Consider the following 27,446-nt stretch of genomic DNA (forward strand, 5'->3'; position numbering starts at 1 on the left):
TCTTTGTCACCTAATTTTCCCTCTGCCACTCCTGTACATAATGCTCTTATCACCTCATGCCTTCAAAACTATATCAGATACTCAAATTTCCTCTACTGTTTCCTCCACTCTCTCTGCTCACCCTACCTTATTTAATCACCCTGGTAGCCTGATTTCATTTATTGGCTCCTCTGTTCAAAAGCCTTTCATGATTTCTCACTGGCTATAAGATAAAGGTCATGCTCTGACACTTGAGAGCTTCTCTGCTCTGGCTTCAGTTTGTAAAACAGCAGCAGCAACAACAAAAATAACAGCAGTTATTGGTGGTTGCTCTGCTTACTGACTGTGTGAGGCACTAGGTTATGTATCTTAAACATCTATTACTGCTTTTAATTCTCACAGATAACATAAAAGTTAGGTACCATCAATACTCCAGTTTAAATGGTAAAGATGCTGAAGTTCAAAGATCTTAAGTGGCTTTAGATCATCCTGTTTGTACTTACTGGAGCAGAAAATTGTACCTAGGAATTTCCAAAACCAAAACCCATACCCTTAACTTCTATAGAATAATAGTTCACATTAATGTCTTTCTTCCTGTGTGTGTGTTGTCATGTGAACTTAATAGTAAGCTCCCTCTTGACAGGAAAAAAAGCCTTTTCTTTATTTCTTTCTATTTTTCTTTCTTTCTTTCTTTCTTTCTTTCTTTCTTTCTTTCTTTCTTTCTTTCTTTCTTTCTTTCTTTCTTTCTTTCTTTCTTTCTTTCTTTCTTTCATTCGTTTTAATTTATCAGTATGCAATCTAGTTGATTTTTGTGTCCCTTTACTGATTCCTCTTTTCCCCCTCCCTCTCCCCCCTTTCCCCCATCATCATATCTGTTCACTTGTCTTAACAAGTTCAAGGAATTGTTGTGATTGTTGTGTCTTTTTCCCTACCACCCAACATTTGTTTGTATATTTATTTATTTATTTATGTATATCTCCCAGAAATAAGTGAGAATATGTGGTATTTTTCTTTCTGTGCCTCACTTATTTCACTGAAAATGGTACGGAGTTTCCTTAAACAATTACAGATAGATCTACCATATGACACATCTATTCCACTGCTGGTAATATACCCAGAGGAATGGAAATCATCATGTCGAAGGGATACCCATACTCCAATGTTTATTGCAACACTATTTACAATAGCCAAGAGTTGGAACCAGCCCAAGTGTCCATCATCAGATGAGTGGATAAATAATATAGGGTATATCTACACAATGGAATACTACTCTTCTATAAAAAAGAATGAATTACTACCATTTGCAGCAACGTGGGTGGACTTAGAAAAAATTATATTAAGGAAAAAAAGTCTTGTATTGTTTTTTGCCTCCTTTCCAAGTACTGCTATCTGCTGAGAGCTCAGTTACTGAGCACCTACTGCCATTTATGAGGTGTGTAACATCTTCAGTTTCATCACTGAGGCAAGGGACTCATCATTCCATTCCCTTAGGGAGCTGTGACATTAAATTCCATAATGGATGAGCTCATATTTCATGCACTGTGAAATGCTGCATGATAGGTGATTCATCTTTTTAGAAAGAACATGATCTGGGATTGGAAGATCTGTTCCAATATTGGCTCTGGAAATACAGTGGAAAACAGACATAGACCATTTACAAACTCAATATTTTGTAAATCTGGAGATTAAACCCTGTGATATCCATGGTCTTTGCTACCTCTTATGTTCTTTGATTTTTGGCCATCAACAAATGCATTCAGATATATGTATTTCGTAAATTTTAGAAAAAACACAGCTAAGCCCTCTAAGAGCAGGAAACCACCCAGTGATGAAGCTCAGCATGTTATCTGAATCCGTCTTTGCTCTTCTTCATTTTGGAGTTAGTATGGTGGAGTGGAAAGGGAAGAAGCCTTGGAGTTCAACAGAGCCATTAAAACCAAGGCCCCAATACTTACCAGCTCTCTAGTATCCTGTTTGAGCAAGTTATTTTACCTTAGCATAACTCAATAAAGATCATTCTTCTCCCATCTGCTACCTCACCATGCCATAAATATACCCTAATAATAATATGGAAGTTATTTTGTCTTTTGTTCAACAAACAAACAAAATTTCCTAGTAAGCAGTAGTAGCTAAAACCTTCTTAGTTTCTAGCTAAGCTGTTAAGCACAGCCTGGAATGATTAAGGTATGGGGAGAATGCTCTACAAATGCACACCCAATCCTGCTTTGCATATTGCACCCTGCAATTCAGAACCAAGCCACTTGACAACTGCTAAAACTAAACAAACTGAATAAATTCACTCAAAATTTAGTTAGCATTTTTCTTTAAATAAGGAGAGAATTGATTTTTAGGGCTATAAATGATCCTTGATGATAAGTTTAGATAAACTTGAAACTAATACTACACAGGTGAACATTTGGCAAAGGTTTGATGCATTTGTGACTTCCTGAGTATTTTGGGAGCAAGGCAAACTCACTTCCCAAATGCAATTTCATAAATATTCAGGTACTGGGGTGATTGTAGTAAATATGGAGGAATATGCAAAATGTTATTATACTTCTCAATCAAATATGCTAAAGAGCTCTTTCATTCATTGTACTGAATAAAAAATTCCAATGTGGCAAAATGATTTCTATAAAAGATTCATGTACAAAGTTTGAAAACTAAATTTGATTAAAAAGAAAACCTAGTTCAAGCAGTTCATTGAAAAAGTTGCTTTAAATATAGCATGGAGAAAATATTTAAATATTAAGGTGCTGCAAATGTCTTGGTCTAATTGCCTCATTTGCATTCTGCTTAGGTATTCAATCGATCCTCATACTGACCTCGACAGGTTTTTCACTATTAATCCAGAGGACGGGTTTATTAAAACTACAAAACCTCTGGATAGAGAGGAAACTGCCTGGCTCAACATCTCTGTCTTTGCAGTAGAAATTCGTAAGTATTCTCCTAAATGTTTGATTCTTCTTTAACAAATATCGCTCCTTCAGACTCTATGTTCTGGGAAAAGAAATAGCTGAAATAGAATAATTTATTTTAGTTTTTTCAGTGTTTAAAATTTATATTTGGTGATCTATCTAGGAAGATATATAGGCAATAGAAATGTTTTCATTTTCTTTGGCAGAGCTGGGTATAGCGTTGGCAAGAGAGCTGATAGCTCTCAGCAATTTGAAACTCAACCTTCACTGAAGAATTCCCATTCCATCCTGTCATGAGGTTTTGTTAAACCCAGAGCAGTAGAGTTTGTAGAGCAAAGATTTGCTCTTATTTGTTCTTATTTACTTGTAGACCAGTTGTTCAAGCATCTAGCCCTCTATGCATTTCATGGACAGCTTGTTATAACAAAGATTTCTGGACCTCCACCCTTAAAGCATCTAATTCAATAGGTTTAAGGTGGGGCCTGACAATGTATATTTCCAATAAGTTCTCAGATGCTTTTAAAGCTGCTCTGGGGACCCCAATTTGAGAACCACTTTGACAGACTACTCTCTGGGCGGCCAGGCCCATTATAAACCTTTAGAATTAAAACTCAGCATCAGAGTCAGCAGAAGCAAAAGAGTGGTTTAGTTCTTACTGGTCTAATATTGACATTTATTCCAGGACATCTCGCTGAATTTAGCATACATCAGGTCTTAGATGCCTTTTGTGCCGACAATTGCCTAAAAGGGTGGCTGGAGCTTCTTCCCGAGAGGAAGCTTGAACCACCGTGTATTTCTCCCTGGCGTTTGTTCACTGTCTGCACTCTCTCCTCCCAGACAACCGACATCAGGAAGCCAAAGTCCCAGTGGCCATTAGGGTTCTTGATGTCAACGATAACGCTCCCAAGTTTGCTGCCCCTTATGAAGGCTTCATCTGTGAGAGTGATCAGACCAAGCCACTTTCCAACCAGGTAACACTGCTTTCCCCTTCCATGGCTAGGAGCAATGCATTGGAAATAGAGTTTGGTTTTTAAACATCACCTGGAAATACCTCCCACTGCCCATCGAGGTTTCAGAGCCCTGATTTTGTTCTGAAGCTATGTTCTGTAATTAAAACCAGGCTTTTTAGAAAGCCAGGAATTTTTGCATAAATGATGTGCGAGTCTCAGCACGATTTATTTATGGGCCACCTTTCTCTTTCAGCCAATTGTTACGATTAGTGCAGAAGACAAGGATGACACAGCCAATGGACCACGATTCATCTTCAGCCTCCCCCCCGAAATCATTCACAATCCAAATTTCACAGTCAGAGACAACAGAGGTTCGTACTAAGGTTCCTATGCATTCAGAGAGGTAGAAATGGAAACAAATGGCTGCTATATTGCATAGCACAAGTATTTTCACTAATCTCAATAATGCCTTTCAGTTGAAGAACAAACAAGAAATAATAATACCACCTCTGTTTTGAAACATGGGCTCATTTGATGCATATGAATAAGTGAGTCTAATTTTATTTTACTTTTTGTATTGGCTTTGATATTCATGAAGCAGTGGGAAAACCAAGTGGGGAAGCTTACAGGGTCAATATGCAAACAACTCCATTTATCTTTTTAAGAGGTTGATAAACCCTTGGGGGGAAGCATGACTTTATGAATATTGATATAAAATAAAGCATTAAAAGAGATTAGTTCAACTTTGTAAGGCAATGTAATCTTTCAGCTGGCCTTCCCTTCCAAACAGTTTTAATGCAATGTGGCTGGGTACAGATCTTGATACCTGCAGGTGACTGCAGAATTGATGCCTGAAGGGCATGAAATAAAGCATTGTTTGTCCATTAGAAAAATGGCAAAATTTAATATTATTTCTGCTTTTCACTTCATCAGTCAAGGAGGTTCTAGACTTGCAGATTTTTAGAAGTAGATTTTTTTTGTTGTATAGGTCCAGACTGATGCAGTCTCTGGACAAAGTTGGTGGCAGAGTCAGGGACAAGGAATGTTATTTGACTCTTAGCCACATTGTAATGCTCTGTGCATTATTACTTAGTGAAAATTGTCCATATAAACCTGTGACAATGCAGGTCTGTGAGAACAGGGAGAAAAAAGCCATTATTTAAATGGGAGCAAAAGGTGGTCCTTCTGAATACAAGTGTTCTCATTAGCCCTACACTAGCTATGTACTAGGTGATAAGTTGATTGTTTTCTCAGTGACTGAGAACAGGCTTATAAGATCTTAAGCTAATTTAAGAGATATTGTTACTTTCCCCATCACTGTTACCACTATCATCAATACCATAAATATCAGTAGCTATGTTCTAAGCACCATGCCAAGATCCTTCCCATGCTATGTTCACTTAATTCTCTTAATAATACAATAAGTAGGCATTATTATTATCATTCCCATTTTACAGATGAGAAAAATGAGGCTCAGAACCATTAAGCAATTGTCCAAGGTCAATCAAACAAATAGAAGTTACAGCTGGGATTTAAACCAAGACACTCAGAAGCTAGATGCTTCAGCCTTAACCACCGTCCCTTACTGTCTTGATGATTAAAGTGGAGAAGTGTTCCCCATACTACTTGGATTCCGAGGGAATATGATTTGACATACTTTATTATTTCTTGAACTGATCTGAGCATTTAATTATGGGCCTTATAAATCAAGCACATACCAAATGAGACTGTGGAGGTAAAATGCCCTCGGTATTATGACAGAGACTTTTCTCTCCCAATGCCTTGCTTTTTGTTGTAAACTTGCTCTTAAGAGCCAGGGTGTGAAGGGAGATGTGTTCGTAAATGATTCCCTTCCCGTCTTATGAGTGGGGACATGCAATATTTCTCAGTCTGTGCCTGGCTTATTTCACTTCCTAAGTTTCTCCAAGCTCATCCATGCTGCTGCAAGTGGCAGAATTTCATTCCTTTTTATGACTGAGTAGTATTCCATTGTGTATATATGCCACATTTTCCTCATCCTGTCATCTGTTGATGATGGTTGTTTCCATATCCTGGCTATTGAAAAGATCTGCAATAAACATGAGAGTGCAGGTATTTCTTGGACATAATGATTTCCATTCCTTTGGGTCTATACCCAGTAGTGGGATTGCTGGATTATGTGGTAGCTTTTCTGTTGTTTGAGAAACCTCCATACTATTTTCCACAAAGGCTGTACTAATTTACAGTCCCACCAACAGTGTATGTGTTCCCCTTTCTCTGCATCCTCGCCAGCATTTGTTATTCACTGTCTTTTTGATAATAGCCAGTCTAACTGGGGTAAAGTGAAAGAGGAATGAAAAAAAGATAGAGAGAGAGAGAGAGGGAAAGAGGGAGAGAATGAGGGAGAAACAGAGAGAGAAAGGAAGAAGAAAAGGAAGGAAGGAAGGAAGGAAGGAAGGAAGGAAGGAAGGAAGGAAGGAAGGAAGGAAGGAAGGAAGGAAGGAAGGAAGGAAGGAAGGAAGGAATGAGGGAGGGAGGGAGGGAAGGAAGGAAGGAAGGAAGGGAAAGACAGCCATCATAACAATACATGAACTTTCAGAAGCTGTGGTTTCTACAGCTGGGAAAGGGGGAAGGAGAAGAGGAATACCAAGGAATGGACTGATGGACAAAAAAGAGCTAGATAGGAAAATAAGTTTTATTGATGTAGAATAGAGCTAGGTACCTGTAATTAACAATAATTTACTGCATGTGACTAGAAGAGAGGAGATTGAATGTCTTCAACACAACGAAATGATGTTTTATAATGAAGAATAGGCTAATTATCCTGACTTGATCATCACACATCATACTCAGGTATTGACACTCAACTCTGTACCCCACGATTATGTATAGTCAATCACATTTCAATTTTATAAAATCAGAGAGATCTGGTTCCCAATCCTGGTTTTGCTTCTGGCTACCTTGGGAAAGTTGCTTAGTCTTTCTGGGCCTCAGCTTTCCCATCTATAAAATAAATAAACTAGATTATACTAGGTCTTCAAAAAGAAATTACTTGCATCATTTCAAAATAGGAAATTTACTTAGCATTCCTTAATTTTATTTTAAGCTAGAATTTTTCTTTTACTTGTTGGCTCTGGTTAATGTGCACATGTAAGCCCCTTGAAGAGATAATTTCAAAAAGCACTAAGGTAGATGGACAGTTCTCACCCAGGAGCACCCACCTCGGTGGTACCCATGTGTAATATAAGAATTTACTTTTGAAATCATAGGCTTCCCCAGAATGGAGAGACTGTGGCATGTAGTGAGCATTTAATAAATGTGCACCAAGCTGAATTGAGCAAGGTAGCATAAATAGTGTTTTCCAAGATATACGTACTTCTGCATTTGAGTTCATGAGAATCCCTGATTCCGTTCTTGGAAGGTTCTGCATTCCCAAATTAGTTTCCAATTCCACCCTGGGTTGACAGACTGCATATATGTGCCACCACTTCTCTTATTACCTGTCTTCTCAAATATTTGTGGTCAGACTTTTATCTGTGTGTTGATGTAATCCCCAACTTTACATTTGAGGTCTAATTCCTGGCTATATTCCCAGCAACATCACTGTTTATCGTGGAGTACCTCCTGCAAACAGCCGGCTTTATTCGCTGTGCCAACAATGTCTTCGTCGCCTGCCTTGTCTTCTTTCTTTTTATATGTACAATCATATTTAGTTGCTGTTAACCTCTGAAAACATTTACTAAGATATATTGCTCTCTAGGGGATGATAAGTATTTTACTTTGTCACAATACTTCACAGATGCCATCCGTATTTTCAGAGATTATATTAACGTGGATGAGCCAACCTACTGCACAATTCGTCTCTCCTGCCCTCTCCTATAAAAGACTAATCCTATTGTTGAGCTACCACTTTTGGAGGGAATTGCAGCTTTTTAAGAAAAATTGCTTTATTAACTATGGCAAACAGTTAATGAAAAGTCTCATGTTTAGAGCTATTATAGAACCTTAAAGCAAATACAGTCCTATAATTATCATTTAATAGAGTTTCTTTCTACTAGCTCCTAAAAGTAATTACATATTGAAGTAATCCAAAAAGAGTAATCACATTCCGCATCCTATTAATAGCCTACTGAGTTACCAAATTTCTCGGCTGAGACTGTTTTCCAGAGAAAACATGAGATAATGGTTTGTATCATGCTGAGTAAAAGCATCACGTCTCTGTCTCCTTGAGTGTTTCCTTCCATTATGCCATGTAAATAATCGGTAGTGTTTGCCTGAATTCGGCATAAGCATTCAGCATCTTTAGAAATACGAGGGAAAGTCATCGTAATACACGCAAGCCTTTTATTTCATTTTATCTTACTCCATTCTATCCCTGAGCTTCAAAGCTGACTCAGTGGGTAGCAGGAAAGTACAACACTGGATAACTCTTCAATATTTAAGTCCATCTTAGGTTATTAAGGCCTGGAATAGTGCTGTTTGGGCAGATGAAGAGCTCTCCACCCAGGTTTTGAGATGCTTTTACTTTGAAAATATCAGACATATGGCATTTCTGAAAACACAAGAAACACGTAATGGATAAGAAAAGTGCAGAAAAAAAAGCAATAATTGCTCTCATCTAACACTTTACTGGTTTATGAAACCTTTTCAGTGCCATTTGCTTTCACCTAATTCTTCAAACAGCCCCATAAGGTGGGTGTGTTGTATATATATTTTTTCTTATTTTCAAAGGAGGCGAGAATATGAGACATCAGAAGAACCAGTGACTTGCCCAATGTCACACTGCCAGTACGTGAATAAACTAAGTTTGATACACATAATACCCTATAAAATTAACATAAAGCTTGTTTCTTTTCTAGTTAATTCTAAAAAGACTTCATTCACCTCATAGTCAAATAAAAACAACCATCAGAAGAGAAAAATATTGAAATTCAATTTGTCAATTTAGGATTCCAGGGAAAGTGTGAACAGAGGGGGGAATAAAAAAGCTACTTCAATTTCTATTTTAATCACAGCCATAATAATTGTAGTTAAATATATTTACAAATAATTTTATGATTTTCTTCTATTTCATAATTAATACATATTCCTTGCAGGAACATTAGAAAATACAAACAAGCAGAAATGAGATTAAAAAATAACTTAAAATATACCACATAAAATAATCACTGCTGTTTCACATACTCTTCCAGACTTTTTCTTTGCATAATGCAATTGTGAAATACATGTCCACTTTTTTCACACTTACTAATATATGATATACATTTTTCTGCATTAATGTATTTATGCCAACATTTTCTTCTGATTATCTTCCTAACTTCCACTATAAGGATGTATGGTTATCAGTTGACTATTGTGCGTAAGAATATTTTTTTCACACACCTTTGCCAAATATCTAATTACTCTCTTAGGATAAATTCCTAGAGTGGAATTACTGGATTAAAAGCTTTTTTTTAATTTAATTTTATTTTATTTTATTTTGTCGATATACATTGTGGCTGATTATTGCTCCCCATCACCAAAACCTCCCTCCCTTCTCCCTTCTCCCTCCCCTCCTCCCCCCCAACAATGTCCTTTCTGTTTGCTTGTCGTATCATCTTCAAGTAATTGTGGTTGTGATATCTTCTTCCCCCCCGTTTGTGTGTGTGTGTGTGTGTGTGTGTGTGTGTGTGTGTGTGAATTTATATATTAATTTTTAGCTCTCACCAATAAGTGTGCTTTTGATACTTAATTGACAAACTGCCCATCATAAATATTACACCAATTTATAATACCATTAGTAAAATAGGAGAGGTCCCATATTCTTACATCCAAGCCAAGTCTAGACAGTATTATTCTTTTCAATCATTGACAAATTAATTAAGTGAAAATATAATGACATTTTAAAATTCCAATTTCTTTCACCACTAGTAAAGCTAGGAGTTTTTAATAAGTAATGATCATTATTTTTTTTTGCTCTTGTAAATTGGCTATTCATGTCTTTGCCCATTTCTTAAATTATGTATTCATCAGTTTATAATTGATTTGTAAAGTCTCTTCATCTATTAATACATTAACCTTTGACCTATCAAATCTACTACATAGATTTCCCCAATATTTCAGTGTCCTTTCAATTCTGATTATGCTGTGCCCTTAAGTGTAGATGCTGTACTTTTGTATCAGTTTTTCTCTATTTAATAATATGCTTAGTAAGGCTTTCCTCACCCCAAAGTGATATCAGTGTTCACCTATCTTTCATTCTTTCTTATTTATCCTTTTTCTTCATTTCAGTTTTTTATTCATATAAAACAGATGCACAGCCCCCCATTTGTTGGCCATTTCCTATATATCATTTATGGAATAATCAGTCATTTCTAACTACTTTGTAATGCCATCTTTATTATCTTTTCTACATCAATTTCTGTTAGGTTTTTTCTGAATTTTCTATTTTTCCCATTCTGGCTATTTACTCTAGTGTTAGTATCATATTTTTCTCTAGTGGTTGCACACATATATATCTTAAAACATGACAGATGTTTTCTTCACATTATTTTACTTTTACTGTTTTACAAAGTTTGTTTCTTTATTCCCCCAAATATAAAATATATTTTAGAGTTATTTTTCAGGTGCCTGATAAGTATGAGGGGCCTTCAAAAAGTTTATGGAAAGATTCAAATTATCTTTTAATTCCATTTTTTCAGTGAACTTTTTAAAGTACCATTGTACCTTTGTGAATTTTATTGAGTTTTCCTTAAATTTCTGGATTAATACAAGCAGACGTAAAGCATTCTTTCCATCAAGAAGCGTGGTCTGACTTTCCATTGAATTGATTCTCATTTTATTACCATCAGGAATGGTTTTTAGTTTTCTTCATTTTTGTTCTGTGCAGTTCTTATTAGGGTTGTGGCTACCTACTTTATAGTTCGGATACTGTTATGACATGGATTTTGTTTTAATTATATTTTCTATTCTTTTTCTGGCTTTTGTAATATCAGTTGAGCATTTTATGATTCCATTTTCTCTCTCCTGTCTTAGCATATCAGTTGTGCTTCTTTTTTATATTTTTTACTTTGTTTACTGGTTGCCCTGGAGTGTTAAATATACATTTACAACTAATTCAAGTTCATTTTCATATAACACTATACCACTTCATGGGTAGTGCAAGTACCTTATCATAACAGAACAATCCTAATTCCTCCCTCCTGTCCCTTGTGTCATTGCTGTCATTCATTTCACTAATACACACACACACACACACACACACATACATGAATAAGCATTAATAATAGAGTACATTGCTGCTATTATTACTGTAAACAAATAGTTATATGTTAGGTCAATTAAAAAAGTAAGAAAAATAAAAGTTTTTCTCTCTCCTTCACTTATTCCTTCTTCGATGCTCTTTCTTTCTTTGGGTAGATCTGGCTTTCTGATTGTCTTGTTCATCTTCTGTTGCTTATATCAGAATATCAGAAACTGAGTAATTTATAAAGAAACAAAATTCATTTCTTACAGTTTTGGAGACTGAGAAATCCCAGGTCAAGGGAGTGTATTTGGTGAGGGCTTTCTTTCTGGTAAAGACTCTGCAGAGTCCTCAGGCAGTTCAGAGCATCACATGGCATGGGGAGCAGAAGCATATTAAAGTGCTCACTTGCTCTACTTATAAAGCCACTAGTGCCACTCCCAAGATAACCCATTAATTCATGAATGGATTAATCCATTCATGAGGATATAGCCCTCACAGTCCAATCACCTCTTAAAGGTCCACCTTTCAAATACCATGTTGGGAATTAAGCTTTAACATGAACTATGGAGGGTCAAACATTTAAACCACAGCACTGACCTATATTATTTCCCTTATCTCTAAAGAACTTCTTTCAACATTTCTTGCAAAGCAGGTCTACTGGCAAGAAATTCCTTCAGTATTTGTTTGTCTGAGAAAGTCTATTTATCCTTCACTTTTGAAGGATGATTCTGCTAGGTATAAAATTCTAGGTGAGTAAATTTTTTTTTCTCTCAACACTTTATATATTTTACATCATTCTCTACTTGCTTACATGGTTTCTGAGAAGTTGGTTGTAAATTCATATCTTTACTCCTCTGCAGGTAAAGGCGTTATTTTTCTCTGACTTTATTGACATTTTTTCTTTATCTTCAATTTTCTTTAGTTTGAATATGATATGCCTAGGTAAAGCTTTGTTGTAGTTTTATTTTGACATTTATCTAACTTGATGTATTTTTCACTTCCTGGAACTGTGGTTTGGTGTCTGTCATAACTGTCTCAAGTATTCTGTTCCTTTTTCTCTTTCTTCTTCTTTTGCTATTACCATTATACATATATTACACCTTTTATAATTGTCCCACAGTTCTTGAATGTTCTGCTATATATATATATATTTATTTCCCCAGTCTTTTTTCTCTTTTCTTTACAGTTTTTGAGGTTTCTATTGACCTAGTTTCAAACTCAAAGATTCTCTCCATTAGTAGCCATGTCTAGTCTACTAATGAACCATCAAAGACTTTCTTTTTTTCTTTCTTTCTTTCTTTCTTTCTTTCTTTCTTTCTTTCTTTCTTTCTTTCTTTCTTTCTTTCTTTCTTTCTTTCATTACAAATATTCAATGGAGGCCTCATTAAGTAGGCATGACCAATTAAATCATTAGCCATTGGTGATTAAACTCAATCACGAGCCCCTTTCTCCTCTCAGAAGTTAAGGTAGGGTAGAGTTGAAAGTTCCAACCCTCTAATCACATAATGGGTTTCCCTTGTAACCAACCCCCATCCTGTGGTTCTCTAAGGTTTTTCCGAAAGTCAACTTATTAACATAAACTCTGTTGTGGTTGAAAGTGGCTTGTTATGAATAACAAAAGATATTCCTTCCATCTTAATTAACCTTATCACTTAGGAAATTCCAAGGGTGTTAGGACCTCTGTGCCAAGGGATGATGACCAAATATATATTTCTTATTATAAATCACAATATCATAGTTACCATTTTTGTTCAATCTGTAGATGACTAGATAAAAAGTCACAGAAAAATCTTCACACTTTGACATAAGGAAATTTTTTTTTTTTAAATCCTGTTTCGTGTGTTTAGAAGCTGTGATTAAATGGTAGTGAAATGATTTCAAACCAATAAAGTTTATAGGCTGCATTACTGAGAAAGAAATAAATCCATATTTGCTGTGAACATTTGGAACTTGTGCAAACTTATCCTTACTAGGAAAACCAAAACTAGAGCAAAATTAAAACCAAAAAACTTCTGAGAAAAGGAGGCCCTGGAGTTATCTAGCTAATAAATTTAATACCATAATAGCACAGCATGTTCACACACAGGTAATTTAAAGATAGATATCTAGCATTAGCATAAGTCAGGACTCTCTAGCTGTCAGGGGATAAGTGTGATATCAGGATACATGACAATTAAGATATGGATGGGATTTAAGTTTTCCTTACATCCTCTAAAATAATTTCTGATATGCAGTTGGTAATTTGGACCCACTAAAGATAAGATTTGAGATTATAACACTAATACATTTCCTTCTGAGTTCTGATTGAACACCTCTTCACACTGATTTTTGTAATATTTGGTAAGTTCTAGATTAATATCGTTACACATTTCTTACAATGACACAACTCTCTTCTCATGGATTATGTCTGAATAAAAGACTAGAGCTTTTCTTACATTATGGCAAAGGTAGGAATTTCTTTCTGTTGTTGCTTACTGGCACTCAGTAAAAATTGTATTTTATTTATTTTATTTTTTTTCTAATTGCATAGATTTACACTTTAAGAATATGTGCTAAATAATAGCAATAAATAATGGCCATTCTTGCGTTACTTGTTACTTTAACAGGGATATTTGGTCTAGAGTTTCACAATTAAGCATAATATTGGTTGTTAGATTAAAATTGAGTTTTGTGTTTTGTGGGGGGGGGTGGGCTGAATTTCTTTTTCATTATTATTTTACTAAAAATAAATGCTTAATTAATATCTCAAATTATTTTTATTCTAACAGGAAGATAGTTTGGTTTTGTCCTTTGACATAATAATTTGGTAAAGTAATTGAATTGAAATATCCTAATACTGAACCTTGTAATTTTAATTTCCAAATCTCTTGTTCTAAACAATTATTAGTTGCTAGAGTATAGAGCATAGAGCAAGATCTAGATATTAAATGTTTGGCTTTGCCCTTCATCTCTAAAAGGGGAACAATTTTTATATTAACATCTCACTATTTGACACATAATTAATCCTATTACTACTTTTTAAAAATCTGTCAATTATTACACCACTCCTAATTCATGAATTGAGTTGCATACTTTTCAATGGGCTGTCTCAACTAAAGTTAGAGTTTTATCAGCTCATGGAGTTACTTGACTATTCGAACACTATTTTGTCATTTGAGCAATGGAGGAAAGTTTTAGGACCTTGCAATAAGTTCTTATTGTGACAACAACAAAAATATAGTCATGCACCACATAATGACACTTTGGTCAATGAGAGACCACATACATAATGGTGGTCCCCTTAGATAATAATACGATATTTTTACTGCACTTTTTCTATAGTTTGATATGTTTAGATACACGAATACGATTGTGTTGCAATTCCCTACAGCATTCAGTATAGTAATATGCAGTACAGGTTGGTAGCCTAGGAGCCATAGGCCATACCAGATAGCCCAGATGTGTAGTAGGCAATACTATCCAGGCCTGTGTAAGTACATTCTATGACATTCATATAATTAAAAATTGCATAAGCATGCATTTCTCAGATCATATCCCTGTCATTAAGTGACCCATGACTGTCCTCAGGATTTTCAAGTGAAAATATTGAAAGAGTAGCCCTTTACACACCATGAAGTACCTTCCATATTTTATGCAACATTCTCCACCCTTGGTGTTTCTTCCACATTTAGTGTCAGTGTGATTTTATTGAAAACTAGATATCTCCTAGTTTCCCTGTTGTAATCTCTTCTTTCCATCCTTCCATAATCATGGAAACATGAGCCAGCCTTTTGTACTGTGTGCAAGGAAGTGTCCTCGGAGTGAGGCTTTAGCAATGAATAAGACATAGTCCCTGACATCAGGGAGTTCCCAACAGCACACTCAGCCATGTTAGTAATATTGTGAAAGTGCTGTTTATTTTGGTAGTGGCTATTCATGAAATACCCGCAGGGGAGTGGTGACTACTTGGTGGTCTCCAAACAGGTCTGTCTGACTCCAGGCTTGCCCCCACTTGACTCAGTCCTTACTAATAAACATTCCTGGTGATGTCTTTCTTCTTAAAATTCTTCTCTGGCTCTACATTTCCTATGGATTTAACTGAAACTTAATAGCTGAGTGAACAAGGCATTGCATGATGTACCCCCAGTATACTTTGCCTCTGTCATCTTCTTTTTCTCACCACCTTAAACTTTAAGCTCCAAAATTTTGGGCCATGTCTAATGTCCCAAATTTGCCATGCTCTTTCCTGTCCATGCTTTTGGCTCTGCCTCACTTCTCTTATTAATCTAAGAAGAGTTTCAGATTGCTTAGTTTTTTTTTTTTTTAATTTGTTGTTAGGATGTAGTGGTGTCTTCCTTCTTATTTCTTCTCCTTCATATCTCACCTTAACTGAAGTTGCCTCTTAAGTGAAGCCTTGCCAGACATTTCAGACCATCTTGGATATTTCTTCTTTTGCTCTGGGAACACTGCACTAACCTCTATCATGTTTCTTATCACTCTGCATTCTGATCATATGTATTCCTTTCTGTCTCGCATTAGAATATGAGCTCTGTGAGGGCAGTATCCCAACACTTAAGAAAAGTGGGTTGACTGAATACATGAATTAAAAGTGAAAGAGTGGATGAGAAAACACTTTGTACGTGTCATGTTTTTCAGCAATTTCAGGAATTAGTTATCGTTATGGAAAAATGATTATACTATGAGATAAACTTTAGGCTGAAAAAAAGAACATGCCTTTTGAAGCTAGAATACTCTAAATAAATCAGTGCCCCATCACTCATTGTTTCCATCCATTCATCGATTCATTTACTTTTTTTTTCCATAAGTTATATTGGACATGTAGGTTTTGGGGCCAGGAAGAGATGACCTTCGAATGTATTAATTTGCAAGTATTATTTTATTCAAGATGGGCCAAGTTGCAGATCGGATGAGATCTGACACATTCAGAGTTAAGTTCTCACTGCTTAAAAAATCAAAACTAATTTCTGGTAATGGGTATGCCCCCAGTATGAATCTGGCCTTCATATCATGGGCAGGAGGGGTGACAATTAGCTTTGTATCTCATGAATACTCTTAATAGATAGATAGATAGATAGATAGATAGATAGATAGATAGATAGATAGATAGATAGATAGATAATATAAAAAATAAACCATCAAACAAGCAAATAAATTTTTAGAATATATTTGTATGGAAAGTAGGGTTGGCTGAGTAAGGACAGCCAGGACAGTTTCACCCTGATTAGACCATTAGATCAATTGGCAAATGAGTTTCTTTCTTTCTCTCTTTTTTTTTTTCCTAAAATAAGAACTTTTTTTTTTTATGAGCAGCATGAAATACCATCCAAACATGCTTCTGATTTTTCACTTTTATAATTTAAAGGTAACCAAACAGCTTTTTGTGGAACAATTTTCCCCCTTAATTGCTCCAGTATGGAAGATACTCTGTTGGCAGATCAAAATGGCAGATGTCTTTTAATGCCTGGCCATTTTCATTTGTGTAAATAATTATGTCCCTTTTCTGCCTGAAATTCATTACTGCAGTTTGTCCCACACAGAACACAGTTTATCTGGGACCCCACTTTCTCCCCAACCCAACAAAAAGAAATAGGTCTTCTTAATGTATCATTCAACCTTGAAGTGTTTGCTCTGGTCACTGACTTAATCCTAAAGATACATATTCCACTGAATTCCTTGGTAGTTTTCCTCATCTTAAACTAAGAAAAATCTAAGCAGTATGTTCTTTTCTCCCTCTATATCCTACCATCAAAGAGAAAATTGTCCTGAAACAAAAGTGGAGGGAGAGTTGATTCTAAGGGATGTGATAAAATTAAAAATGAAAAAAAATCTATTAATGCCAACAAACAGTGCATACTCCAAGTCTCATATACACTCTTGAATTTCTCACATTCACATAAGCAATTATTCCTGCCATGCTATTCTTGATGATGTATTTCTTATATTTCATATCCCTCAGTATGAAAGACAGTAATTGAAAGAACATGATAACCGCACCCCCAGGAGTGTGTAGCTCCTTGATTCAGTTGAGAGACATTATAGCCATCAGAGTCTTGGCTCAGACAATGTTTTTCATTAGTATTTTAGAGATAGTCTCTCAGAGAATTTGCCTCATCGTAGCATTTCTCCCATCCCAAAATACTAGGAAAATAGATTTTTTTTTTTTTGCCTCCTACATGTTGGTTTGTTTTTGAAGGGTCTCTGTGTGTGTGTGTGTGTGCAGAAATATTGTGGGAACAGAGGTGGTAATCAAGGGAACCGTTGATTCTTTCTGGGCCTTTCTGCCACAAAAGTCTTAGGTTTCTAGCAGTTGCTTTTTAATCTGGAACTGGAGTCTATCTGGCTCTAGCTACAAGCTATGATGATGTTCATCTCATTTACCAACTATGTTAGGGAAATCTGGTAAAAAGGAACCAACACAATTGGCATTCAATAGTCTTACAGAGACAGCTGTGGGCTAATAAAAATACAGTAAAATGTAGAGGAGTTTGAACCCTACTTCTGTTTGTATTTTCCATGAGCAATTCTGTTTGTATTTTCCATGAGCAATTGCTTCCCTCTTTGTTCCTCAGTTTCCTTTCCTATAAAGTAAGGGTCATTATACTTTATGTACACAGTTTTAAAAAATTATTTGGAATAACATATGGAAGTAACAAGGAACAGGGTTTTCCCATATTAGCAGTTCAATAAATGTTTCTTGGTTGAGTATGACTCAGTCGAAATAATAATATAGTCAGCCCTCCATACCTGCAGGTTCCACATCTGCAGATTCACCTAACCTGGATCAAAAATATTCAGGGAAAAATAACAATACAGCAATTTAAAAATACAAATAAGAACAATACTGTATACCAACAATTTACACAGCATTTGCATTGCATTAGATATTACAAATAATCTAGAGATGATTTGAGGTATGTAGGAGGATGAGCATAGGTTATATGCAAATACTATGCCATTTCAAATCAGGCACTTGAGCATCTGCAGATTTGTTATTCCTGGAAGAGGTTCTCGGAACCAATTCCCTGAAGATACCGAGGGATTACTGTAATGAGATAAAAATATGAGAATATTTAGCAGGGACAAAATACATAGTATAGGATAAAGGCAGTATTGGTCATACTGGGTTCAAAAGCGGGGAGCAGGAGAAGACAGAGAATGGAAATTGACTGGAAATTAGTGATGCAGTAAAATCTGGACTGTTCAAAAAGCCTGATTCATGTTGAGATGCATGGAAAGGAATATCATCCAGCCATTCATTCTGTCAACACACACAAAAAAATTGCTAAATGCACAAAGGAGAGCAAAAAGGTGAGTGGGACACAGTCCCTGTCACCCAGGAGGTTCCTGTCTGGTGGAGAGGACAGACATTCAATCACCACAGGGTGTGAAATGTACAATATGTGTAGTGACTGTTCATATGGTGTTCCAGAAAATAAAGATAAGCACACAGCCTATTAGCTTCCTCTTTAAGCATTGGTAACATCAGAATTATATATGATACAAATTTTAAAAAAAAATATTTGAAATTTCTATTATTTTAGTACCTAAGATTGAAGATAACAAACATTGACTGACATCAAAATTTAGAATTAATTCATCAAAGTTCACAAATTTAAATGAGTGTAAATGAAATCTAAATTATTAAACTTCCAAATGATGTCTTTTGCGAATTTGCAGCATGTATGAAGGTACTTCAGAAAGTTTGTGGAAAAAATAGAAATAAAAGCTAATACAAATCTTCTCATAAAATTTTTAAAGACTCCTCATATATTTCTGAAATTGTTAAAGCTTAAAATTCCACTAAAACCTGTGGGACACACACACCATAATATTTCACGTATGTGTGTGTGTGTGTGTATATATATATTTTTTTCATTATCTTGCTAGAGCTATTGCCACGTGTCTAGGGAATGTGGAGTAGGCTCAGAGGAAAGTAAGCAAATAATGATTATTCTGCTAGTGACTGGATAAGTACCTGTCTTCAAGTATGGGGGAAGTTTTTCTCTGCTAGATAGATCAACTTTATCTCTGAGGGTTGCATAGAAATAGTAAAATAGGTAGATGAGGGCCAGAACTGAATGAAATATCTCCCTGGGAGCAAGGCTTGGTCTTAGATTCTTTAAATCTTTAATGGTCTCAAAGGAGGAGCCCCAGACCAGTGTACTCTGTGGCCTTTCTGCACAGGCTACAGTGTTTCTAATCAGGTCAAGCATTGGTGACTCTTTAACTTCAGAGAGGGCAGAGGAAAAGGAGTGACAAGGAAGACCATTTTAAGAGCTATAGGGAAGCTGCTGCGGTGACTGATTCCCTCACCATAGCTTACCTTAGGTCTCTCTTGACACCACGGTGAGAGCAGAATATATTCGTCCTTTGCTGCAGTGCTTCCTCTTGTCACGTTTGTAACAAGCAGGAGATATGCCCATATATTGCCCATTTTACTCTTTTCCAAATTTCTTTTCATTTGGCTAATGCAAGGTTAGTATCTAGTGCAGTCTAACTATCAAGGGACTGTTTCTCCATCATAATTTTCCCTTTAAATGTCAGTGTTTATGTATCCTTCCACTGTGTTTCATTGTCATCACAATACTTGTGTTTGTATCCCCAAATGGATGCCATGGAGACCATCATTATCAAGAACATTTATGTTTTGTTAGTGTAGTGACAAAACATACAGGTTAAAAACAGCATGTGATTAAGAGTTTAAGTGGTAGACATAAAAACTTGAAATGTGAATTTGTTTTTCCATTAATAGAAACACTACAATTTGTGCATGATGTATATTACTAATGAATGGCCCCTTTTGCAAGTTTTTGCCTAAGTGTAAAAAATAAAATAAAAGGAACTGGTTACATGTCTGGTTTGTGGCCAGGGATGAGAACACTAGGTGTCAAGATGAAAAATCAAGGTGCTTGAAAAACATTTTTTATCATGGGAAATATGTCACCCAGGACTGAGGAGATGAACCGTTTTCTTACCTCTAGATGATGAAGCCTTCTGTGTAGGCAATTGCATTCAAAGCTGCAGTGACATTTCCAAGAATTCACTTTCCTCTCTTTGCCAGTGGGGTTCTCCTCCTCATTAGTCTACTGCTCAAAGGGGAGAGCTTACAGAAAAGATTTAATATTTACTGGCACATGTCCAATAGGCCAGCACTGTGCTAAGCAGCTTTATGAATGGAATCAAATTTAACCTAAAAATGATTAGTTTTATAGACAAGAATATGAAAGCTGAAGACATTACTTAATATGTTTAAAGTCAGGCAATTAGAGCATAGATAATTCAAGATTCAAGCCCAGGCTTGTTTGACACCAAAGACTGAGGAGTTTGCTCTTTAGAAGATTTATTTAGGAAAAGGATCTGAGAAATCTCTTGATGGACGTTCTTAAATGGATGAAATACTTGTCTTTTTCTGGCTCTTATTTACCAGAGTGAATCTGACACTTCTTTTGGAAATGTGTCCTCATCGAACTTCTTCTTTGCTTGAGTTGCTCCTAAATCTCAGTAATGTGTATGTTCACAGTAAGGGGACCCTCTCAAAGATGGAAAAGGAGTAGCTGGCTCCTTAAAATAATTTGATGAAAGAGAATCTGTAGTCAAATTTAGGATGCAAAATTGGTTTCTAGTTAAGAGGTTTCATTATTGTTGTTACATTGTTTCTTTTACCATTTATGGGTCTAGATTTGTTTTTCATGAAGTTCCTGACCATATGGGCTGTTTTTGATCAGTGATCAGAGTCAATCCCAAGAAAGACCATCACAGGCCATGATACTGAATCCCCAGATTGCCTCTCGTGAAAGGAACCCAGTGCTTCCATTGGTGCTGGGGCAACTTGGATCTAGAGGAAAAATGTTTTATTGACTCAAGCAACATAACACACTTAAGTACCAAGCCAGGTTGTTAGAAATGCCCTCTCTTTACCATCCTCACCCTTCCCCAGTTCCCGAGCCCTGGAGGATCTCAATACTGGCTGTTAATTTTTCTGGCAAGATTCCTTAGCCCTCTGGAAGCATAGCACAGAGGGTAACCACTGGATTTTATCACATTGTTTAGTTTCAGTAACAACCTCATAAGACAAGCTTGATACCAAACAGTCTCCTTGTTTTAAAGAAGGAGAGAACAAATCTATGTTTACTAGAGGTGAGAGGGGGAAGGGAAAGTGGGGTTGGGAAGATATTGGGCACAAAGAGTAATTATGAATTATAATAATGAATATGCTAATAATATTGATTTGACCATAACATGGTGTAAGCAGGTGATGGTAGTCAATGCTGTACCCCCAAATATATACAATCAACTATATTTCAATAATAATAAAGAAAAGATGAACAAATGAGGCTCTAAATGGGAAAAATGACTCAATCTAAAGCATATAATAAGTATATGGCCAAGAAGAGACCCTTAGTCCATTTCTTTCCCACCTCTTGAACTGATCTTAAAATCCATATGTAAAACATGCTTTACTAAAAGAGATTAAAAGGAAAAGTTCTTGATATTCTACTGATCTATCATTCAGAGATTGTAAATGGTTCAGTCATCTGGGTACTTTGATGATGAGCTTTTATGTAACAGTTTCAGTGTGTCGGAGAGGACTCAGCTATTCAGAATATGAACATCTTAAATTCACATGCTTGTGTTGTGCTCAGATCCATATTTTCCATTAGTGTTTGATTTTCAATTACCTTCATGTGTAAGCCAGCCTGCTGTGACCTGGAGGAGCAGTCATGAATGGATGGTACATTTAAGGATAGATTTTAAATCATGACTTCCACCAGTCTGTAAAAACAAAATCATTCCATTCACATCCCCTCCAACCATGACACTATGGGAAACAGAGTAGGGCCAAACAGAAAAACCAAGTAAATGGTCTACTGAGGATGTCATCTATGCCAGAGAGTTATATTTGACTGAGCAATTTAATTTGCTTTCCTTTTGAAATTGTTGAAGTTTATTTTTATTCCTGATGACATTTAAGATGATTAAAATGAGGTAGATACTGTAACTTTTAATTTGTGAAAGTCTTACTGCAACACAAAACAATTTTTGTAATTGCTAAGTTTAGAACACTAGTATAGCCTAGAATAGGAAAGAACAGTGAGGTGATTGGATTTTTCACTTAACATTTTATTTGAGTAGTTTACATATTTTTCCCACTATTTTCCATAGTATATATAATTTTTCTTCAGTGACAAGCGCAATATATGTAAATCATACAAAATTAAGAAAATACAGAAACAAGAGCTAGCTGTTTTGCCTTGTTTTGATTGAGATGTTGGCAGTGAAGGGCACAGAATCTGTCATTATAAGGTCTGCTAAAGCCAGTGAACACACACAGCTTACCTCTTGCATTACTCTGAATGCCCGCTCATCCCTAAATGAGACTATCTACTCTGTGTATGTGTGTGTATGTAATTTGATGTATCATATCAAGATTTTCTACTATTTTATAATAGCAGTGTTTCCCCCTCCAGAAAATACATACTGGAAAAAGTATTTTTGGCTAGTAGAGAAAACATGATGAGGAAGAGGGTAGAGGTTACAAAAAATCGAGAAATACATTAAAGTTGACATCTTAAAAATTTTGGTTAAACCTTTCCCAGAATACAGTTACGTCATTTGTTCAACAAGTATTTATTGAATGTCTGCTGTGTATCTGCCACTGGAGAGACTAAGATGAATCAGAGAAAACCCCCATTTTTAAGAAGTTCACAGTTTCGTAGAGGTCAAAGTGGTTATGTCAACAAATCATGACAGAGGAGAGGGAAACCTATTTCTATAGGAATATACAGTGTTATGGGTCACAAAGGAGATGATGGGAGAGGTTTAGGAAAGCCTCCCTGAAGAAATGACTTTTGAATTAATTTTGAGGCTTGAGAAGTTCAACTGTCATGATAAAAGACACAGCTCTTTTTGACAAGAGAACAGTAGGTAAAAATGCTAGGCACGTGGAAGAGCATGGTGTGCTTGCAGAACAGAGGAGCTTTGCATGTCAGGCTGAACAGGCTCATGTGGGAAGGGGAAGGGTGTGAGCCTGGCAGACAAGTTGAAGTCAAGGTCAGGGAGATATCTGGTGGTCCACCGTGTGGAAGTGGGCTGTGTATTGTGGGCAACAGAGGTAACTTAGAATCATTTCAACCAGGAGGACTAACATGTCTTACTGGGTAGCTGATGGTGTTTGAGTTTAAATGAAACCATACGCTGCAAGTTTTATAAAGAAGATATTTTCCTTTGGGACTTGTGAGTAGGTCCATAGCTTGGACAAGTTTTGAAGGTAGACTTGGAAATTCTTTAATAAAAACACAAACACATAAATAAACAAAAAATGGCCCAAGGCTTGTTAAGAAGTAGAGAAAGTGTAAACATGAAAAGAAGCGTTTTTGTCTTTTCTTACACTGACTTAAATATTTAATTATACCCTATGCTAAATATAATGCATAGCTGAAACTCGTGCTTTCTTGTAGCATTTGATGAAGGGGCAATGCCCAAGCAGGGAATGGTGTGGTTAGCTTGCCAATGAAGGTGTTCAGTATCTATCCAATAAAAAGAAAAAAAACAATTTCTGAGATTTGTCTCAAAATGCAGAGAGTTGGTTCAGTGATCCCATCATGCCAAATGACGGTGGCTTCTCTAGATACTTAGATTAGAAAAGTGGAAGGATTCTGGTTGAGAAGGTGCCGTGAAATCCGCCCAGCTGAATGTGACTGTGATTCCAATGGTCTTGATACGAGTGCACACCTGTCTCCCCTCTGCCGACAGATAACACCGCAGGGGTTTACGCCCGGCGCGGGGGGTTCAGTCGGCAGAAGCAGGATTTATACCTCCTGCCCATCGTCATCAGTGATGGTGGGATTCCGCCCATGAGCAGCACCAACACCCTCACCATCAAGGTCTGCGGGTGCGATGTGAACGGGGCGCTGCTGTCCTGCAACGCAGAAGCCTACATCCTGAATGCCGGCCTCAGCACGGGGGCGCTCATAGCCATTCTCGCCTGCATCGTCATTCTCCTGGGTAAGGGGTCTGCCTGGTCACCTGCCGGAAGGGCCTTACAGCAGATGCACATCCTTAAATCGATCATTCTCAAGGACAGGCTGGTTGTAGGACCATGCTGGTTGTGGACAGTTTAAAACACGAGAGAGGAGGTTCCTGCTCTCATGCATTTGACGGCACAGTTGCCCGGATGGGGAGGGGGTTACTGTGGGGGACATGAACATGCAGCGATACCAGAGAGGAGGGAATGTTAGGATGAATCTTTTGCTGAGCATTGCAGGACTACATAGCAGAAGCCATCTGGGGGTTGGAGGAACATCAGAGAAGGTTCTCAAGAGGAATTTAGGTAGAGAACTGGTATATGGGCAAAGGTTTTGCCTTGCAAGAGGAAGGAGAAGGGTTAGGGACAGAGGGGGCAGAAAAAGTTACCATGATGCAAAAGAGAGCATGTGATGGATTCTAGGAACCAGAAGAAGGGAGAAGCTGTGCCTTGATCCTTCCCCTAATTATCATGTGCATATTTGTGTGCAGCCTATGGGAACCCCTGGGAAGCTTGTCCTGCACTTGCCAGCTGAGTTAGGTGCCCTCTTCTTCACTTCTATCCCATCTGTGATTTATTCTGCAATAGTGGCAATGTGCTGTTGCTGATGACATCTACCATTGTGGGACCTCAGGAAGATTAAACCATTCATCCCAACATCCCAGAACTGAGTGTCAAAATCAGGATTCAAGCCTGTGTATGTCTGACATCAAATCTATGGTTTTTCTCCTGATGTTTAGTTGTCCATTGAATGAATGAATGGGACCCAATTCCATAGGAAAAGAGCTAGTGAGTTCCGTTCAACAAATAGTTACTGAGTATTATGTGGGTACTAGGCCCCAAGTTAGGCCCTGAGGGATAAACCGAAGAATTATACAAGATCTCTGTGCTCTGTAAGTTCAGAGTTTGTCAAGGAAAGTCTGCATGGACAGATAAACAGAAGCATGTGGTGAGTGCTGTGATGGGGACATGAATCAAAGGGAGAGGCACAGGGGGGATGTGCCTGACTTTGCCTGGGAAAGTCAGAGACATCTTCATGGAGGAGGTGACATATATGTTGGATGCTGAAAGAGTTTTCCAGCTGGTGAAGATGTCTGGGAGGGATGGATACTCCAAACAGAGGGAAAACAATGTGAAGAGCCCTGCAGGATTAAGAGTGGTGGACACAGATGTGTAAACCACATGATAAATGTTACCATGATGATTAGAACAGGGCCAGGTGGTTGCATGGAGCAAGTGCCAACAGCCTTGTCTGTTGTCAGGATGGGATGCCTGGGAATGTTTCCATGATGAAAGATAGAAAAGAGTCAGCCGAGGAAAGAGAGTGAGAAGGAGTGGTCTGGGCAGGAGAAGGTGCTCCTAAGAACAAGGCACAGAGCTCTGGGAACATTGTGAAGTCCAGGGCAACTGCAGCCCCTCACTGCCGCATCTCAGAGTGGCGGGGGACCTAGAGGGGCTCTCAATCTGCTTGCCAGATTCAGCCCCAAACAGTTTCTTCAGTCTTGCTGAGTGTGTGGGAGAGTCTTCTAACGGAATATTGCAGAAGCCTCTTGGGAGGAGGGGAAAAGAGGGAATCGATAAAGAATTAAGCAGTGTCTGAGCTTTCTTTATAAAGGACCCTGCTCACTGTTCCTAGATTGCCCAAGCTTAATGGAATCCCCTCTCCCAGGAAAGAGATGGGATTGCCTCATCTGGGGTTTCAGCTGACACTATTTTCCTATGTTTAAATAAGTTAGAGAAGATTTATCTCCTGGGGATCTTTATAAACTTCCCCTGCTCCATATAGTGGTTTGGAGAGTCCAGCCATGCTTATGATAACACTTTTTATTAAGTTATGGTAGGGTCAAGGCTGTTCGTCAGACCACTGGGCAGGGTCTAGCCATCACCTCCTACAAGAAGGTAGGTTCTGAAGTCTCTAAATGTCCTCATTCTTAAACTTTGGAAAGGCAGCTACCTTCCTTTGCAAAGAGAAACTGACATTAGGCACTTTTAAGAGACTGCAGAGCAACATAATTAGAATCTTCCTAGTTCTTAGGAAGAAGATTTCTAAATAGTATCTAGATTTGCTATAAAAAGTTCAAGAGAATTCCAACCTGCCAAGTTGTTGGATGCAAAGTTTTCACGGGAGCATCTTCGAGAAAAAGAGCCAGGCAGAGGTCAGTTTTACACATCTTTGGGGATTCCGGGCAAAGCTCTCATTTCATAAACTGGTTCCAGTTCTGAAATGTTTGTATGCCACGGTTTATGGTAAGCAGAATTCCTCCGGGAAAAGAATCCAGAAATACCAAGCTTAATATATGCTTACTTTCTTTTTCTTTCCCTGCAGTTATCGTAGTGTTGTTTGTGACCCTGAGAAGGCAAAAGAAAGAACCACTGATTGTCTTTGAGGAAGAAGATGTCCGTGAGAACATCATTACCTACGATGATGAAGGAGGAGGAGAGGAGGACACTGAAGCTTTTGATATTGCCACCCTCCAGAATCCTGATGGGATCAATGGATTTATCCCTCGCAAAGACATAAAACCTGAATATCAGTACCTGCCTAGACCTGGACTCCGGCCAGCACCCAACAGTGTGGATGTCGATGACTTCATCAACACGAGAATACAGGAGGCTGACAATGACCCCACGGCCCCTCCGTATGACTCCATTCAAATCTATGGTTACGAAGGCCGGGGCTCGGTGGCCGGGTCCCTGAGCTCCTTAGAGTCTGCCACCACAGATTCAGACTTGGACTATGACTATCTACAGAACTGGGGACCTCGTTTTAAGAAACTAGCAGACTTGTATGGTTCCAAAGACACTTTTGATGATGATTCTTAACAATAACAACACAAATTTGGCCTTAAGAACTGTGTCTGGTGTTCTCAAGAATCTAGAAGATGTGTAAACAGGTATTTTTTTAAATCAAGGAAAGGCTCATTTAAATCAAGTGAAGTTTTAAAGAGAGGATACATTTAATCAAACTGCAAGGACGTCAAAGTGGTACATACTGTGAAGTACCTTTTCTCACAAAAAGGCAAATATTGAAGTTGTTTATCAACTTCGCTAGAGAAAAACCACTTGGCATACAAAATATTTAAGTGAAGGAGAAGTTTCATGGTGAACTTACAATGAAGGGAAATTGTCGATGTGTTATGAACATCTAAGTCTTTCTTCTTCTTTTTTTTTAATTTGTCAAAGAAGCTTCCACAAAATTAGAAAGGACAACAGTTCTGAGCTGTAATTTCGCCTTAAACTATGGACACTCTATATGTAGTGCATTTTTAAACTTGAAATATATAATATTCAGCCAGCTTAAACCCATACAATGTACGTACAATACAATGTACAATTATGTCTCTTGAGCATCAATCTTGTTACTGCTGATT

At 37.3% G+C, this 27,446-nt stretch overlaps 1 protein-coding gene across 3 annotated transcripts in view; it reads left to right on the plus strand.

The window, feature by feature from the left end:
* Nucleotides 1–26,898, plus strand: part of CDH11 (cadherin 11) — a 50,884-nt gene extending 23,986 nt beyond the window's left edge. For 2 of the 3 annotated variants that reach the window (XM_063109721.1, XM_063109723.1), the window contains 5 exons: nucleotides 2,780–2,916; nucleotides 3,735–3,868; nucleotides 4,101–4,218; nucleotides 23,805–24,056; nucleotides 26,402–26,898. In XM_063109721.1, the coding sequence (XP_062965791.1) occupies nucleotides 2,780–2,916; nucleotides 3,735–3,868; nucleotides 4,101–4,218; nucleotides 23,805–24,056; nucleotides 26,402–26,898 (1,138 nt within the window). Of the gene's footprint in view, nucleotides 1–2,779; nucleotides 2,935–3,734; nucleotides 3,869–4,100; nucleotides 4,219–23,804; nucleotides 24,057–26,401 lie in introns of all 3 variants that reach the window. The other variant, XM_063109722.1, reaches the window with a different exon arrangement.
* The last annotated feature ends 548 nt before the right edge of the window (nucleotides 26,899–27,446 follow it).

The sequence above is a fragment of the Cynocephalus volans genome, chromosome 10, assembly GCF_027409185.1.
Source record: "Cynocephalus volans isolate mCynVol1 chromosome 10, mCynVol1.pri, whole genome shotgun sequence".
NCBI classification, from domain to species: Eukaryota; Metazoa; Chordata; class Mammalia; order Dermoptera; family Cynocephalidae; genus Cynocephalus; species Cynocephalus volans.